Raw genomic sequence first — 18173 nt, forward strand, 5'->3', positions numbered from 1 at the left:
TCAACAAACACGTTGGCCAAATCTCAAGACACAGCTTGTCAGGAGCCATTTGCGAACACTGCCAGAGGACTATTGTCTGCTACTGTCTTATCAACAGGAATGACAGCACAGTCAATAGGTGCTTTTAAGTATCACCAAATAAGGGGAATGGCTGAGAGGCTGGACGTAGCTATGCAGGGCTTCGAACCTCTGATCCCAAGGCGTGTGACCTCCGGTACCCCTATCAAACCGCAGTCCTGCCTATCAACAGCAATACACCACATCCATCATGAAAATCCACACACAGAAGGTAAGCATCCCTGGGTCGGTATTTGGATCAGTGATCAGAAGGTTGCCAGATCAAATCTCATGGCTGGCATAGTGATGCCAACATTGGACCTGTGAGCAAGGACCTTAACCCCAAGCTCCAGGGGCCCTGCATGCTGGCTGACCCTGTGCTCGACCCCTGGGCTTGTTCTCACGGAGCACAAAACTGGATAGGCGAAAAAGGATGAATTAAGTCTCACTATTCTATATTTAAGCTCAGCAACTGAGAGGATATGAGGAAGTTAACAGTATTGGGTTGTGGGGGTATAATTATTAGCAGTGAGTCTGCCAGTATCTTTTACATAGGGGCCAAACTGGATGGAGAGCAAAAAAAAATAAAAAATCACTCCCCCGTCAGCATGCAGAACCGGCACTCCAACTGATGAAGGCCGTCAACCTGGAAATGAACCTGAAGGTCATAATTAGGGGAAAGTGAAAAACAGATGACAGCTTTCCTTTCAGTCCCTGAACCATTATCTGATCAAACCCTGATCTTCTGGACACAGTCCTCCTGTGGATCCCCGAATACACATATCCAACAGGTGCAGATGTTCACCAAAGAAGTGTCCATTCATTTCTATGGGAAAAACCTTAATCCCAACAATGACATGGACATTTTTATTAAGTAGTTTTAAGGAGAAATATTTTCCTAAATCCCAAAGCTCGGCAGGGAAAGGATTAAAAGGTGGACATTACAGGATTCTTCTTTAATCTATCTGTCAGACCACTCTGCCAGTATCCCAGATACGAAAGTACAAGGACAAAGCAGAGAGTAGCCCGCATGTCTGAAGTATAAATAATCAGAGATCCTTTTGTTCATTATGTTCAATTGCGCATAATTTGATGCTGATGATTGCTGGATCATGCTGACGTCTTTTGGGGAAGGCACGGAAGGGTTCCCTGTAGCTGGGAGAGAGGCGCGCCTGAGATCCCAAGCTGCTTCCTGAACTGGACGACCAGCTTGTATCTAACAATTTTGGCTATTTTCTTCGTTATTGTAACCAGTTTATTTTCATCGATTTTGACTTCGGTCAACATTCATGTTAATTTCATAGTCATGATCTCCATGAGAGGAACCATTTAAGAGAAGGATATTGTTTTTTGGGCCAGAAGTTTTGCACACAGCCTCCGAAACCACCTTAGTGTGTATATTTCTTATTTGGGGGTCCCTTAGTTTAAGAAAGACTGAAAAACTACATATTAAGCATTTTAACTGCTCCAAAACCAAGGCTGAGAATTCATTTTACTACTTTTTTAAATAAACACACATTGTGGAAAGACCAGTTAGCACAAAACAGCAGCGTGGTATGGAAGGGTGGAGTTTTAAGGTAAATATCACAGCATAATTGTCACAAAAAGGCAAAAACAACCTATAAGAAGAAAACACTATAAAAAATAGGTACACATCTCAGTTTCTCCATCCTCTAGCTAATTTACACATCCACTGAGCCATATGCTGATTAGTTTACCTGCAAACTGTGTGGACAGCTTGTAAAAAGGACTTAACCATGTAACTGGAGGAGGAGCCAGATGGGAGGCGGGGCCAGCACTCACAGATTCAATGATGACGGAGTCCGGAGTTCTGCCAGTGAACACGAAGCCCAGGTTCCGTGCGGCCCTCACTAGTGCCCCCTCGTCTGTCCACAAACAGGAGGAAAAAAATGGAGTGTCTACCAACACACAGATGTGACTGTTTACTCACTAAAACATTCAAATGTCTCCATGTCTGACTTAACAAGCTAATGATCATTTAACCCAAAGCCGAATAGCTTAATAGCTAAATAATTTTTTTATCAAAGCAGCAAAAGTTTGGGCCTGGAGAGCAAGAACAGGAATCATTGGAAGGTTGAAATCTTACAAGTGGCACTGTTGTTTTAGCATGAGGTTAAGTAAATGTCAGGATGTATAAATTAAGCAAACAAGAAATTATTGAATCTATACAAGAGTACAACGTCTACGTGCATCCTCAGCAAAGCACTATGGTGCTGGATGATGTACTAACTGCAGAAGTACAGTAATGCGTCGCTAAATGATGGGGATACATTCTGAGAAATGCATCGTTAGGCGATTTCATAGTTGTGCAAACATTATAAAATGTACATGCACAAACCTAGATGGTATAGCCTACTACACATAGCCGACTATATGTTATAGCCTAAATAATGATAAAAGTACAGTATTATGAATATATACACCAGGAACATAACTTATTATCAAGTATTATATACTGTACATAATCGTCTGTGCTATATTATGATGTCACAATGGCTACAACGTCACTTTGCCATAGGAAATTTTCAGCTCCATTATTTTCTTATGCGACCACAGTCATTTATGTGAGACGACTGTATGGTGTACTAGTGATCATGTGCTACCAGGCACCACAAAAACATACATAGGTTAACAAAGATGTTAAAAATATTTTACATCATGCATTTTACACCATATTTCTAGTATTTATAGTGCCAATGTGGCAGATGTTTCCTAAACAGTTGCGCGTGGAAAGTGTAGGGCAGCAGCTTTGCTAAGAATAGCAAGGCTATTAATTTAACTACTTCTTCCAGTAGTGAGGTCATATCATTGTGTGTTGCATAGCTTTATAGTGAAGTTGTGTGTTCATTGAAGTAACTCGGTAGCTCTGAAAAGTGCTACATCGCTACATCTCCCCAGATTGACACATATTTAATCAACCAAATCATGAACCTTGTGCTGGTGTTACACCCACAACCTGCTCAAAACCAACGCTATTTATGGAAAATTCATTTTCAGTTAATCACCATTCATAAAGTCTGAGCTATGGTGACAGCTTACCTGGATAATGTAACGAAATTAACAGAAATGACAGAAAAATCATACATATTCAAATGCATACTTGTAGTTTGAAAACAAAGCTGTCATCCTCTTTGCTGTTAGCTGTTTTTGAGCCTCTTAATTTGTCCACTTATTCACCATACGTTCCGAAAGGCCGAATATTTGTTATTCAACACCATTTTAAGGGTATATGCAAGTACAAAGAACTAGGATGCTGGGAGTACGCACGCTACACTGCTGTGAGGCGGGAGTAGCGGCCAGAAGTCGTACTAGGTGGAATTGGCGCACAGAAGAAAATTGATGTTGGACAGGAAACGGGAGCCCAAGGAACACAATTTAGACTTACAGTCCTCTTCGTTAGTATGTCTGAAAGTCTGTAAGTTGAAAGTTCGTAAGTAGAGGAGCGTCTGTATTTGTAAAATTTTGGGATATTACATTTTAACTTCATCGTAGTTACTTTTGCTGTGTAACTTGATCTGTAATGTACTGTATAGCTTTCATTTCATTCTCAGCTAGTTGCTTAGCGTCGACATTTTCTAAGCAGCTTGCCGAACACTGCGCATGTCAATATAACTCAAAAGGTGCAGCTGCTGCTGCTGCTGCAAGGTTTGGCCTGGCACCCTTTTGTACTGGGATTGCGCTACTCGTTTCCTGTTCTCCTGAATGGACAGGCATTTGATGTTTGCAGTCACAGACATTGGAATACTCTTGTAACTAATGTCTCTGTATATTTGGTGCAGTAGAATGGAAACAATCTAATCTCCAATGTTATAGTTAATTAAATGGGAGTGACGTCATAATTATTCCTCCCTCGGATGACTACTGGTCTAAAGCAAACATACTCATTACGATCTGAAAAAAACGCATTATTTGCTTTGAATTATGAATTGCAAGAGTTATAGAGGCAGACTTCAGTCACGGCAATCTGAATCAGGTTCCAAACTGGGTTTTGTAAATCATTTGACATGATATTCCTTACCTATGTTAAAATTATGCCTGAAAGTAACTTTGTGATGCCCGGCCCGTCCGCTCCTCATGTGTGCCACGCCCCCCTGATTACCCACGTGTTCTTTCCTGATTGTACCCAGCTGTGTCTAGTTACTTTGATTAGTCCTGTGCATTTAAGTCCTGGTCTCCCCGGTTTCCCTTGTCCGTCATTGGTAATGTTACGTGGTATTCGTTGGCGTCAGATGTTTCCTAGTCTTCGTATCTAGAATAAACCCCTTGTTTTCCCTGCTCCTGCCTGACCTGCCTGTTCCTGACACACCTACCCGCACAATCGCTTGTCCACTCTCCTTCGATCGTGACACTTTTAAATTAAGATATATTAAAGAATCCATGCAATCCAGAGTTCCTAAAGGGGTGAATAGTGCCTCAATTAGGCTGACTTCCGGCTTCTAAGCTGAGAGTGTCCTTGGCGAGACATGCGACAGCTCAAAACTCACATCCATTTAACACACATGCAGTAAAACACAGGGTTTAAAACAATAATAAAGTGGCACAAAATAAATTATACAGAAAAAAGATCAGAATAAAAAAACAGTCACATGGTTAAGTCGAAACAGAGCGTAGCAGACAGGTACCACAGTAACTGAGAGGGAACTGAGAGGGAACTCCAGAATGACAGGCAGAGTCGGCAAAGCGGGCTTTTACCTGGAGAAGCTGCCTGGTAGATGATAGTGTCACCTGACCTCTCAGGGACGGCTGTGTGACACAAGGCCATCATGGTCATGAACTCCAGGATGACAGGGGCTGTGGGCTGAGCACACACACATACAGATACAAATTAAATTTACGCACCATGCAATCACATTTCAAAACACTGTGGGAAGATCGTAAACAGGGGGGTATTTTCCGTACGTCACTTAAATCATCCAAGATCAGAAGCCTCATGTTGGATAAGTTAATGGCGGTGAAACTCATCCTGTTAAGTCGGTTTTTCAAATGCATCAGAGGAGTAGATTAGTCTAGCTAGATCCAATCATCTGAGATGATTCGCGTGCCTGAGATGCTTGAAAAGCCCTTATATATCGAGTCTAGAAAACTTGATCGGCAAGTCTCTCATTAGCTTCCACAAAATGGCAAAAAAACAGGGCGCAATTTTTCACACAATCTGAGCTGGACCTTTTATAAGAGGGCTATGATGAATTCAAAGCTTTAATATTTACTAAAGGAAACACATTAAAAGCGGCCCAAACCAGAAAAGACGGCTGGCAAAAAGTGTCCGACAAATGTAATGCGCAAGTAGTGTGTAGTTATTCTACTTATCACGTGAATGTAGTGTTACACTTACATTTAAATTTTTTATTGCCATAATTACAGATGAAATACAAGCACAATTGGGACATGGGAACAAGTGAAAGTCAAGTACAAAAATATCCAGAGCTAATAAATCTTTAAGATGGAATATTCCATCTCGGCCGAAGCGGTATCCTTCGAAAACAATATCATCCGGCAACAATAAAGTTGTTAGTTAAGCTATTCAATAAAGCAAAATCTTTCCAATTGCGCAAAACACTCTTAATTTGAAATTCCCTTCTTATTATTTGTGCACTGATTGCAATTGGTCGCTCATCCATGAATGGCGAGGCCATGACTGAACGGATTTCCATGCACAGACACCGATCAAATGTGTGAGCTAATCCTTGTTTACGTAGAACAAACCTGCTCCGAGCAGTTTTGAGGATTAGGATGTATTGCTATGTCAAGACATCCAGGAAGAGTTTCGAAAAACCGACAGATCCAGGTTCATGCCAAATTTGTCAACAATTTCATCCAGATAAGCGAATAATCCACGAACAGAAAATACCCCCCAGGTCGTAATTGCTGCAGATCCAAAGTGACCTTGAATAGATGTCTTGCTAATTAGCAAATGGCTTGAGTATTACATTGTTTAAATGTACCTTGTGTACGTAGTGAGATGCTGGCCAGACCTATGTGTGCCATGTGTGTAGTTAATGGAGTATTAGCCATTAGGTATGGTAAATGGTATTGACACAAAATGAGAAAACAGCACATGGGCTCAGGCACTATCTACAATCAATGGTGTTTCTCTCATACAGCTCATTGCCCAGATCATTTGGCACGTGGGAGTTACTGTCCCTCGAGCTGAAGGGGGTGGAGCCAAGAGCTGGACCACAGCCACATGCTAAGGTGCATGACCTTTCACACTGACCATTCCAATTCAAAATTGACCTAAATAATGAGTATTTGCAATGAAATCTCACACCCAAACAAGATTAGTACTATTTCATATAACACCCAGATGTAACAAGATCTGTGCAGGCTTTTGTTGATAAATAATGCAGGAGATTAAATATAAACGTTTCAAAAGCCGACACCCCCCTGCAATGCTTCCAGAAAATTTCAGATGACAGAAAAGGAAATTTGGAGGAGCTGGAAATGCAGTCAGCAGGGCAACATCGGAGCTCCAGTCTCTGATCCATCACAATGCTTTGCTGGTCGATCAGAGTAAAGGCTCCTTTGTACTATGTTTTCCATGGTCTTTTACACTGCCAACGCAATGTAGGTGAAGTGTTTGAAGGGGGCAACAGCAGTTTCATTCCTTGGATTATCAATTTAACTAATTCACCCCTGGCTGCCTCGAAACAAAAAAAAAATACACACAGTACCCAAACCTGATTAAGCTACGAGGATATTCACAGGACAGTACAGCATAGACATACAGGGAATGTTTTCATTTCATTTTCTCATTCATATCATTTATTTTTTTATCATCCATTTTTCATTTAAAAATTATGTTTATTTTATTACTGATATTCCATTGTTTATACTGACATTATCTTTTTTTATATTTAGTTATTTTCTGTGCTGATGGGCAAAGGAATTTTTCCTTTTTTAAAAAAAAATAATCTTATATTAATAAGTCTGAATTACCGACTAATTCCTGGCTGTTGTATGTTGCTATCTGAATCGTTCCCAGTATACTCTGCTATATCTAGCTTCATGGTTGTCATTGTGTTTGAAAATCTAATCAGCTGAATACATTGGTTTCTCCTCTGGACCTGCGCTTCGGAAACAGAGAGGTGCATTGTGGGAGAGTTGAATTTCTAATGAACACTTGCTCGCCAGCTGTCAGGGGGCCATCTCCCCCCACAGGGGGTGTCTCCCACTCAACAGCTAAACAGAAGCTATTGGCTGGGTCAAGGAAAAAAAAATTCATTTGTATCAATAAGAGAGCCCAAAATTAGGCCCTATTGTGGAGGACAGTCAATATTTCCTCAGAAACATCAGAGAGGAAGGAAAAAAAGTGGCTTGGGCCTCTCAATCAGGGCCCCCACCCCACACCTGGCCCATAACATGATAATGAAAGGCTCAAGTGTGAGAATCAGTCAGAAGCTCATTTCTGCTTGTACTTAAAAAAAAAAAAAAAGAACGAAAAAGCCTTCCTGTTTAAAACAGCGGTCTAATGAAGAGAAAGAGGTCACTATGTTTGTAGTGCTAGGAAGTGCTGTTTCAAAGGTGTGTATAGCAAAGAGCCTTCACCATATCAAAGGTCTGTCCGCAGAGTATGGTGTGGGAGAGCGGCTGTGCCCGTGTCCGTGAGGGACTGGGAATCTGTCCGGCGGCGAGGACAAGCGTGCGGGTACCTGCCAACGACTGAGGCTTGCAGTCTGTCTACCAAGAGTATGACAGCCTGCCTTCGAACGTGCGAGTGTGCCATTCTGAGTGTGCGTGTGAGAGACAGGGCCAGAGCACTGACTATTTCTATATTGCATCTTGCATCTTGCTGCAGAATAAAGCTGGCGTGGTTCCACTGCTGGGGGCTGGGGGGTTTGAAAGGCCCAGAACAGCCTGCTACACGTAGATCTCCCTTAGGCCATTTAGGACCCTGCTGGTCATCACTTGTGAGAAATGTCCTGTTGCTCTAATGAGCAATAGCCTGAGGGTGTATCCAAGGGCCTAGCAAGCCTGGCTCTCCACCATGGGGGGAGGAGGGGGGGGGATTCTGACACTGGCAAGCTTTATTTTCTGCGTGTCTTAAACTTTCAGCCTCGGCAGGTCGGCCTCATGCTCCTCGGCTTTTAAATGGAAAGACAATTAAATCACTGCCTTCTCCAGAAATACTTGAAGAGACGTCAGCTGGATGTCAGGGGCAACTGTTGCTTTGTAGAGCAGAATTTTAATGAACCTGTACTGATGAGATGGTTTGACTTGGCTGGAGCGGGCCAGTCGAGGTCTAAGGACCCAGCATCATGGCGGCAGCTTTCTACAACATTCTAATTAGACCTAACCACTAAAAGAGCACTGGGGTTGTGTAAGAACACCATTCGGTGAGCAAATACTTTAGCTTAAGTTTTTGGGGCATTAAAGACTGAAGGCTGCTGTCCTGCCTGTGGATTTTCAAGATATCTGAATGTGAAGGAGAAACATGTTCATTGGGGTTTACGATGAATGATGGCTGAACCTCAAGCAGGGGCCAAAGGAGGAGAGACCCAGGTGAAAATGAAAAACGCTCAAGATGCCATTTTATGGATGAACTCGCATTAAAGATTTTTTTGAAGTAAAAAGTGTGGTTTAATCCAGACTAAATCCACAATTTCTTACTCCAGGCCACTTTTTGAAGCTTACTTACCTTAAAATCCCTGAACATCGTGTAGAAATACAGTTTTACTAGTACAACACAAGATACTGCATTGGTAATCAATCCTTGTTACTTAATTAGGGGCTGAAGGCAGCGACCGCTGCTCTAGGGGAAAATGGACCTCTATTGCTCTCGGACTGCCTTCATGCTTGGCCAATCGCAGGCATCCGCGCAAATCCATGTGTCCGGCTCAGTGACATGTGTTGCCGTGGCGACCGATAACTCCTTCCTTCGCATCATTGGCTGACAGGCGGCACTTAGGTTTAAACAGGCCAATCAATATGATTTACTGTCAGAGTCCATTGCTTTGTGGGGGGGGGGGGGGGGGGTGTGACGGCCTACACGGCCTGTTAGGCACTCGGTTTTAGAGGGATGAAATACTGCTGCCCATTTATTCCACCTGATAAACAGTAATCTAAATCTGTGGGGGGAGCCACTCTTGACTTCTGTTTTCATTTGCCTAGCAGCGCACATCACCGGTGATTCGCAGACCTGGTCGGGCCATCGCCGGAGGCAATTTCAGTACCACCCTCCTCGGTAAGTGCACAGCGTCCTGGGCCACATTGACAAAGCTGTCCAATTAATCACCACACGTTATTTTCCTTACATTCACATGACACTGGTAATGATGAATACAGGCCAGCAGGAAGTGTTTCAAACAGAATTTCAAAATGAAGATCCATTGATCTAATTAAACAACTTGGCTAAACAGGGCCATTTTCACATCATGTCACACACTACCCATACAAAGCTGCTTGTTCTCTCACCGCTAATTTTCTCACGTGGCATACGGGGAGGCGACTCACAGGCCACTGGGAGCGAGGCTGATTGTGAGGTCATTACTGCTCAACGCATGGCTGGATGCAACCCAGTGGGTACTTACGTGGTTGCTCTGGAGATTCTCTAGGAGGCTGGGGTCACTGAATCCTGCTTCTTCAGTTAACATGGTGTGCCTGAAAGAGAGAGAGAGAGAGAGACAGATGCACTTGGCTTTTGGCTGGCTTGCAGAGATGAAAAATATAAACATATGGAGGGAAACCCCCTTGAGGAGTGGGCGGGGTCAGCGGCTGCGTCCGCGAGTATGCTCTGCCGCAAATTACGCTGCTTCCCCCCTCCTGCCCTCCGATGCCACGTCTGAGGATAGGGTAATCCAAGCAGACCCACATAAGCCCAAAATAGAAGGCGCCTTATGCAATGGACGATTATGTTAAGTCACGGCTTCGAGGCGGGAGTACAGTGTGTCAGCAGAAAACAGAGGCGGAACGATGAACAAGGGCCTTCGTGCATGGACCACGACTACATGCTTCTTACATAAGCCAAGTGCTGCACGGTTAATACCATTAAGCTGAGGCACAGCAAACCCACTTCAAGGATGAAACAAGGTTTCCCAAAGACATGACAACCAAGGGAGAGTCACAGATAGCTGGGACCTACTTAATGGCGAAATCTTTATGAGCTTAACATTTACTTTCACCCCTGCAAGAATTCCCTGGCAGATGGACGACCTCTCCGAGGGGTAAGATCCATGATGAAAAAGAGGCTACAGTTACAGGGCCTTGTGCTAAAGGTCTTCATCTGGTAGGTTCTCCAGGCCACACAGTGGAAAATGTGCTCGCATGGTGCTCACATCTCACTACATGAGACCTACAAAGATTGCAAGTTCATAACACTACAGAGAGACACTAAAGCAAGGCTCTATTTTGTGCATCACATTAAATGTGTCAGGGAAGTTCATTAAAATGCACCATCAACTTCTTACACTTAATTGTACATAAATCAACATTATCATGTTTTTTCAAATCAGTATTGTACCAAACATGACTGTTGTATTGGAGCTGTGGTGGGTTCCTTCCATCCAGCAGACTGGACAGGGTATAAGTACAGGGACTATTCTTCACTGCTTGCTCCTTTCTCTTCACAGCCTTCACATTTGCCATGATCCTGAAGATAAGTTTGCTACATGGCTCATGAAGGGCATGGTGTGGTTAGGGTTAGGGTGCCGTGCCTCTGATAAGAAGGTCACCGGTTCAGATCCCCAAATGGCTGGCAGAGTGATGTCACTGTTGGACCTTTAATCAAAGCCTTTAACTGGCTGGCATTTCCTAAAATTTAGCTTCTGCTACATAAAATAAAAGTTTACAATAATTAAATTGTTGGCTTGCTTTCAGGGTAGCAAATGAGACCACACTCACACCCAATTTTAAGTGATAATGTAACGCCCATGACACTTTCTGATTCTCTCTCTCTCGAGGCTATGGATGTCTCCATTCTAGGCAGCCATGTCCCTGAGGTTATCCCTGGTCACTGCGAGAACCTCAGAAGCATCATGACACTGTAACGATAAATTTTCAATGGCAGTACTTACCATTTCAACCTCAAGAAATGTATCACAATTCTTGTCATACAATATTAAGGTCATGTATAAAATATTACATGGCCCAACTAAATATCTGCTAAACTTAACTTTTTAACAAGTACTAATTGGTGTCAGTGACTTTTACCCTAATTATTTTTGCATCTGTAATGCCCAGGGGGTATTGAACATTTGATTATTTTAATAGCTTTCAATACCAAAAAGTTTCTTGCCTGAAAGCATGGTGAAGAGAATTCTCACAGCAATGTGATGCGAAAAAAATAATAACTGTAATGTTATACAGTTATTTATAAAGTTATTTAATGAACAGAGTGAAGGTATCATAGGTACTTTAAAAAGCTGTTGCTAATAATAAGATGTGAAATGCAATGTTAACTTAACACAGCTCTGATTACTAGCTTCCAACTGCAAGAGCCACCAACCTCTCACCCCGAAAGCAAACCCTACTGCTTTCTCCAGGGGTCTAGAATCTCAAGAAGTCTTTCCTTGCCAATCCTGTTCATAGGATCCCCATGCTGTCTAATGCCACAGCAGCACACCATGTTCCAGGGTGCCTCTAATATGGTAAGCACAGTGTCTGCTGAGGCATGACTCTATATACCTTGCTTGATGTTCACTGAGGCCTACAGGCACAGTTATGGGCCTTTCCTCTCTTAATGTATCTCTAAGTATCTCCCCTGAGAAACCTCACCAGTCAAAACATTCAGCCAGATGGCAAAAAAAGAGTGTGGGGAAGAAACTTGTTCTGAGTTAAGAGTCAACGCAGAGAGAAACCATGCAGAAAAGACATCTGACCCATCACTCATTGGCTGGATCTTAGACTAACGTGCGATCATAGGAGGGTGTCGCCCGCAAGCCACCCTGACACCCAATGCACCTCACAGAGACCAAGGTGCAAAAAGCACACCAGGCAGGGAGGCCTTACCAGTCATCATCCATGGAGCTGTAATCTTCAGCATCAAAGTGGTGGCTTCCAGGAGCATAGAGAAGGGGGAGAGGGGACAGAAGATGATGGAGGGATCAAAAGCACGCAAGCGTGTGTTCGTACAACAAGACAAACCACTGTGGAACTCTCCTGTTGAACTTTAATGACAGAATTCAACAGAGTTCCAAGCAGAATGCAAGAACGAGTGTGTTTAGCAAAGACACAGAAGGTTCTTGAAAAGAGTGCGGAATTGGCCTGCAAACATCAGACCAAGGGTTAGGACTGGTGGAACAGAATACATGGGGAGAGAGGAGTACAGCTAGCCAACGGTCAAGAAGAGGCCACCACACAAGGGACAACAGCAACAACAACAGCAATGTCTCTCCATGTCAGGACAGAGAGATGAACAGAGAGTCTGTGAGGGACTGGGAGGGACAGAGTTTCACACTCAGGTAAAGAGATTAGTTCTGAGAAGCATCGTCTTGGCTGACCCTTGGTAAAATCTTTTTTTGGTGATACAGGATATGGACTCATCGTAAATCAAGCTGACAGTAAGACTATCCGGAAAACCTGATTTGAGTTTAATTAAATATAATAATTTTAACTATATAAAGTGCATTTCATTTGACTTGGGACTTGTAGGATGATAACCATTCATGGTTATAATTGTAGCATCCCCATATATATATATATATATATATATAATTAAATATAATAATTTTAACTATATAAAGTGCATTTCATTTGACTTGGGACTTGTAGGATGATAACCATTCATGGTTATAATTGTAGCATCCCCATATATATATATATATGGTATCTACAATAAATGATTAATAGAATGACTAGAGATCCAGCTAGTAAATGAAGGGTAACCAGTCCTGATCCTCCTGGGCCTTTGCAGCATTTTAGGGCTGAGGAGCCCTGATAGGTGCAAACAGAACATGTTTACCTATCATTATGTGGTGTTAAATCATCCATAGGTCTGGCTGTAAAATTCTCACTCTGTAACGCACTCAGCCATCCTCCACTGTGTGAGGATTTCCACAGGTAATACTTGGCAACACACAAGCCCGACTATTATTTCAAACAATTATCCTTTTTCAAACCCTGACTGCTTCTACTAAATATCTATAGATCGGAATTTGAGAATTCTACTGGCTGGTTTCAAGAGAAGTGTTAGATAGCATACACCAGATACTTAGTCCTAAAGAAACAGTATTCGAAAGAGTCCTAAAGAAATTTTCTTTTTGGCAGTGAATTACAGATGTTCAGAAATGCAGCAGCCTGTCAAACCATAAAGACCAGTAAGCCTCTGGAGAAACCAGAGAAAGACCCTGATCATGCAAGCAAAGCTCTGGGCCTTTCATTCAGGGGACAGAAAGGATGAGGCCATCACAATGTGGCTGATGTCTGACTGGCGTGTAAATGAGACCCACATGGCTTTGGGGAGGCCTGGGATGCGGGCAGGGGGGTAAATCTGAGCGCGTGACGCTACTGACTTTCACAGAATTACAGCTGTCAGAATAAACAGCACTTTAAAGAGATCTAGAGGCTAGATGCATATCTGACCTAAAACGAAAAATAAATAGAAAAACGTCAGTATTTGAAATACTGTATGAGAATGAAGAGCACAAAGACTAATTCTGAAGAACCGCAGAAACATCCACATCAGGATATGCAAACGCCAGCATAAGAACACAGTGTGACGGTAATCATGACTCAAGAGTGCCACAAGGGAATGTTGTCACCTTAGTCTGAAACCATTTCCACACAGGATCAAACTGGTGAACTGGAAGAGAGAGAGAGGGGAAAAAAACAGGCACCTCCTTGTCACACCACTTTTCCTGCACAGACCACTTCTATCTGGTTACTCCCAACAACAACGATAACGTCATGTTAATTACCATGAGTGTGTCCCCACCTGGTCCCTAAAAAGCCAGAAAAATGGTACTAACTGCATCACCTCCCCCTTATCAGTCAGCCTGTGGACGCCTCAGTGTAATGCACACAAGCTGCATCCCTGAGGACGAAAGCGTGCCGTCCGCCCGCTGAGATACCTCTACACGCACAGTGCCACATGTTCACGTTCGCAGCGGCTCTGGTGAGTTTCGCTTCCTGTACACCAGCCGCTAATCTGTATGGCTACACAGATGCGTTGCGGAGCCTTTTGACGATTAATATACATGCAAATGAGGCGGCTTATGGAATTACAGCACCCCCCCCCCCCCCCCCCCGCTCCCCTTCCGGGCCCCTATTATTAAAGGCCCAGTGGAACTCACAGCGGGTTCATGCCTCTGTTTAACATAACAAGGCTCCAGTTTCCTTCATTCTGGCGACATGAAGACTCACCTGGAGACTGCAGAGCATCAGCAAAAACAGACGAACGCGTCTACAGCACAGACAAGGACAGAGAAACCGTTGCAATAATGTTATACTGAACCACAGTTCAGTGCAACACAACGTTTCTCAACCCAGTCCTCGGAGACCTCCAGACAGCCTACGTTTTCGCTGCTGTTTTTCATTGCTTGACTCAGGTGTGCTGGCAGCTGGGAGGAAGCAAAAACATGGACTGCTGGGGGTCTCCAAGGACTTGGTTGAGAAATGCTGAACTAATCGGAAGAGAGGAACAGCATACGCGAGCAGTACAGGGAAAACCAACCAGGTCCAGGGTGTGGGGAAAAGAAAAATGTGGGAACAGGAACCATGGTGTGTGGCCTGGGCTGAGACAGACATCAGGCCATTCGACATGGTCCCGGAATGTCCACAACCCGCTCTGTCTATAGCGTATCTAATTACTGTGTTTGTATTTGTCTGTAAGGGAGTGTACAATACAGGGGCTGTCTTCAGGAACACATACACTGAGCCGGCAGCTAGACTGAACATCTGGTAAAATCGGGTCCATTCACTGAATTGTTAAATAAATTGTATATAAAAAGATTATGCAGAAAAGAGGAATTTCAAATACAAAAACTGTGATTGAAATTGGCTGTTCTAAAAAAAATACTTCAATAAAAGACACTGCAATATTAATAACGAAACAAAAAAAGTGAGATGCTCTCTCTTTCATCAAGACGTAAAATGCAGCTTGCAGGAGCCACTATTATGCTCAATGACACTAAATTAGAGCCATTTCTCAGAAGGTTCCAGTACTCATGGAAAAAAATGCATCACCGAAGGTGCGGTAGGACAGATGGGTGATTGAAATAGAGAACACCGATCCACACGTCAGCCAGTGTTAACAACCTGCTGAGCTGGTTAGCCACACTCCGCTAAAAGCATTACCGATCATCCGTCTGTCTGATTCTGCTGCCGAATGAGGACTGGTTGCAAAGTGGGTTCATTTTGTGACCCTTGAGGACCACGGACAGCTTTTCCTGATAGTCAATAGACTCTGTAACGTCCTATGGAATATTATTTAGCGCTATACAACGTACAGCATAATCATTATGATATTATCAAAAAGCATGCCAAATACTCATTATGTAATCATTACAAAGTTATCAACTTTGTAATCAACTACGTATCTACACCTTATGTTAACCTCTAAGTCTTTATTAGCTATTTTATGTTAACCCTGGTTGTATGAATATCCACCTTTATTAGTGTTGCAGTTCATCACTACGTTGAAGGACAAATGTATTACGAACCCCCTAAATCAAACAATGGCCAACAAGCTGCAGTTGCCAAGGTTTGATACTGAAGGGAAGGGATTTGCTTGAATTTGAATGAAAAGTTCATGACTGAGTATTTTTAAAAAAAAAAAACCAAGTGGAGCTGGTCGCGCCACCATAATGTTCGGCCGAGGGACCAAACGGTAAAAGAAATGATGGACAAACTTATCACCTAGGGGTGAGGATTAAGGGAAAAAACCATGATGGTGAATGGTTGAGGGAATGATGATGCTTAAGTGACGAGATATTGTTAAATGATAAGAACTTGTATAAAAATTGGTGTAAAACAGTATTGGACACACTTTAAGTGTCCGGCCTTGGTTGTAACTTCATTATCGCAATAAAGACTGAATTTGGATCTACACAAGCGGCTTCTGACTTCTGATTTGGTGAGGAAGGAAAAATTACAACAGTCCAACCAGGCCTGCCATCTCGCGGGGACAATTGGGGTAGCTGTCCCAGGCCTGGGGGAGGCCAGGAGATGGCCCAGGTGGGACGGCGATCACGTCATGGTTTCGACTCATTTTGACCCTAGCTCAGAAATTATACATTAAATATTAAATATAACTATTTAATATTATAAGGTGATCAGATAATCTATATCAGGGAGGACACTGAGCTAGGACAATATTTGTGAACATTGTGTTCTTGCTGTGTGCTGATTGGTCAGTCTCATATAATCATGCATATGTCACTAATGTTAATGTGAAACAGCTGGATGAGTTTTTCAATCAAGTAAACAAACCAGGAAAAACACAAGAACTGAACTGTTTAGCCAAACACAGGATCCTTTCAGTTTTACAGTACAGACGCTCCTCTACTTTTGAACTTTCAACTTAAGAACTTTCAGACATACGAACTATGAGTAGTGAAAGTCTAAATTGTCTTCCTTGGCCTCTCGTTTCCTGTCCGCAATATCATTAAAAAAAAAATCCTTGATGACATATGTCAAAGAAATTAGATAGTTCAAAATAATTATTACTTGTGACTCTGGATGGGTGTGAAAGCTGGACGATGGAGAAACGGGACACGTTAGGTAGCAGTAAATACTTTCAGGAATACTGTGGGAATCATGGAGAAACAAACAACATATCCTTTATCAAGTTATACCTGAAGTTCCATTTGAACCACAAATGAGCATAGTGAAGCAAGCTCATTCAGGGCATATTATGAAGACAATGATTAGAGTGTCTAGAGAAGCTGGAGAAATGAAAAGAGAGAGAGGACAACCAGCAACAAGATGGGGAAACTCATTATACTATTACAACAAAGAATATGCCACTGGGAAGCAGGACAAGCCAAACAGAAGACAAGGCATTTGGGGCTAATGCTGACTATCTAGTCTGTACTGGCATCAAGGCAGTCGTAGTAATAATAATAATAAAACCCAATCATAATTCGACTTCCCCAAACCCTTCTCTTCACCTGTAGGTTATACCGCTGCTCCTCACGAGAAACAGACAGACAGGCAGACAGTTAGGATGACAGACAGACAGTTAGGATGACAGACAGACAGTTAGGATGACAGACAGTACAGCACAGCACAGCGACACAATACTGGAAAAAATTCACCTTGTGATATTTGAACTTTTTGCAGCAGCAGTCTGTCACATAAATTATTGGTGTTGCCGTGAGCAATACAGACAAATCACTTGCTTTTTGTTTAGTATTATCCGTATGGAATCCAAAATATTTCCATGCAACAGAAGTTGAATGACCATTTCTTGTTTATTTTTCTTTTGTTTCCTTAACAATTGTTTGTTTAATTTCTGACAAACGTGCCACACAATCTATGATAGCAAGGACGAGAATGATTATGATTGGCCTGGACAGTGCATGCAGAGCTCATGCAAAGGCAGCAGCAGTAAACTTTAGACGGAATTTGTAACATATACTAGATAATCTTGAAACGGAACAATCATTAAAATTGCAAAGCTTGGTAAGTGTTGTTTCCTGAGACCAAGTAAAAATGTTTTAGTGTAATTTATTCATAGTCAACCCAGCTGACTATTGCAGTCCTTGCAAGATGACATTTATTGTTGATTTTAACATCGCACATCATGCAGCTGTAATAGAATGTGACAGAATATTGAAAGTGCACGTGGATGTAGTACTGCTCACCCATAGGCGACACCCGCGATAGTGCACTTCTTGAACTGCATTACATTGCACGTCAATGTCCCAGTTTTGTCTGAGAAGATGTATTTCACCTGAAAGGTAAAAAAAGTGCTTTGTCAGGCTTTATCACTCCCCGTCTTTCTAAAAAATTTGTGTAATTTTGGGAAGAGAGATTGCTCAAAGTCAAAATCATGGCAATTGCTGATGAATTCTTAAGGGGTTATGCAACACAAAACTTTCTATGAGACAGGCAGTCCCCAGGTTACAGACGAGATCCGTTCCCTAATTCTGTATTTAAGTTCTTTTAGATAAACCTGAGCAATAATAATACAGTACATAAGAGTATTAATAATCTATGAA

General features: G+C 42.5%; 1 protein-coding gene across 4 annotated transcripts in view; it reads right to left on the reverse strand.

Moving 5' to 3' along the window:
• LOC125721139 (phospholipid-transporting ATPase IA) overlaps nucleotides 1-18173 on the reverse strand; it is a 132765-nt gene that overhangs the window by 49767 nt on the left and 64825 nt on the right. For 3 of the 4 annotated variants that reach the window (XM_048997150.1, XM_048997154.1, XM_048997152.1), the window contains 5 exons: nucleotides 17817-17905; nucleotides 12022-12066; nucleotides 9606-9675; nucleotides 4771-4876; nucleotides 1861-1943 (listed from right to left, as the gene is read on the reverse strand). In XM_048997150.1, the coding sequence (XP_048853107.1) occupies nucleotides 1861-1943; nucleotides 4771-4876; nucleotides 9606-9675; nucleotides 12022-12066; nucleotides 17817-17905 (393 nt within the window). The remainder of the gene's footprint in view (nucleotides 1-1860; nucleotides 1944-4770; nucleotides 4877-9605; nucleotides 9676-12021; nucleotides 12067-17816; nucleotides 17906-18173) is intronic. The other variant, XM_048997151.1, reaches the window with a different exon arrangement.

This window comes from Brienomyrus brachyistius, unplaced genomic scaffold, assembly GCF_023856365.1.
Source record: "Brienomyrus brachyistius isolate T26 unplaced genomic scaffold, BBRACH_0.4 scaffold32, whole genome shotgun sequence".
Taxonomy (NCBI): Eukaryota; Metazoa; Chordata; class Actinopteri; order Osteoglossiformes; family Mormyridae; genus Brienomyrus; species Brienomyrus brachyistius.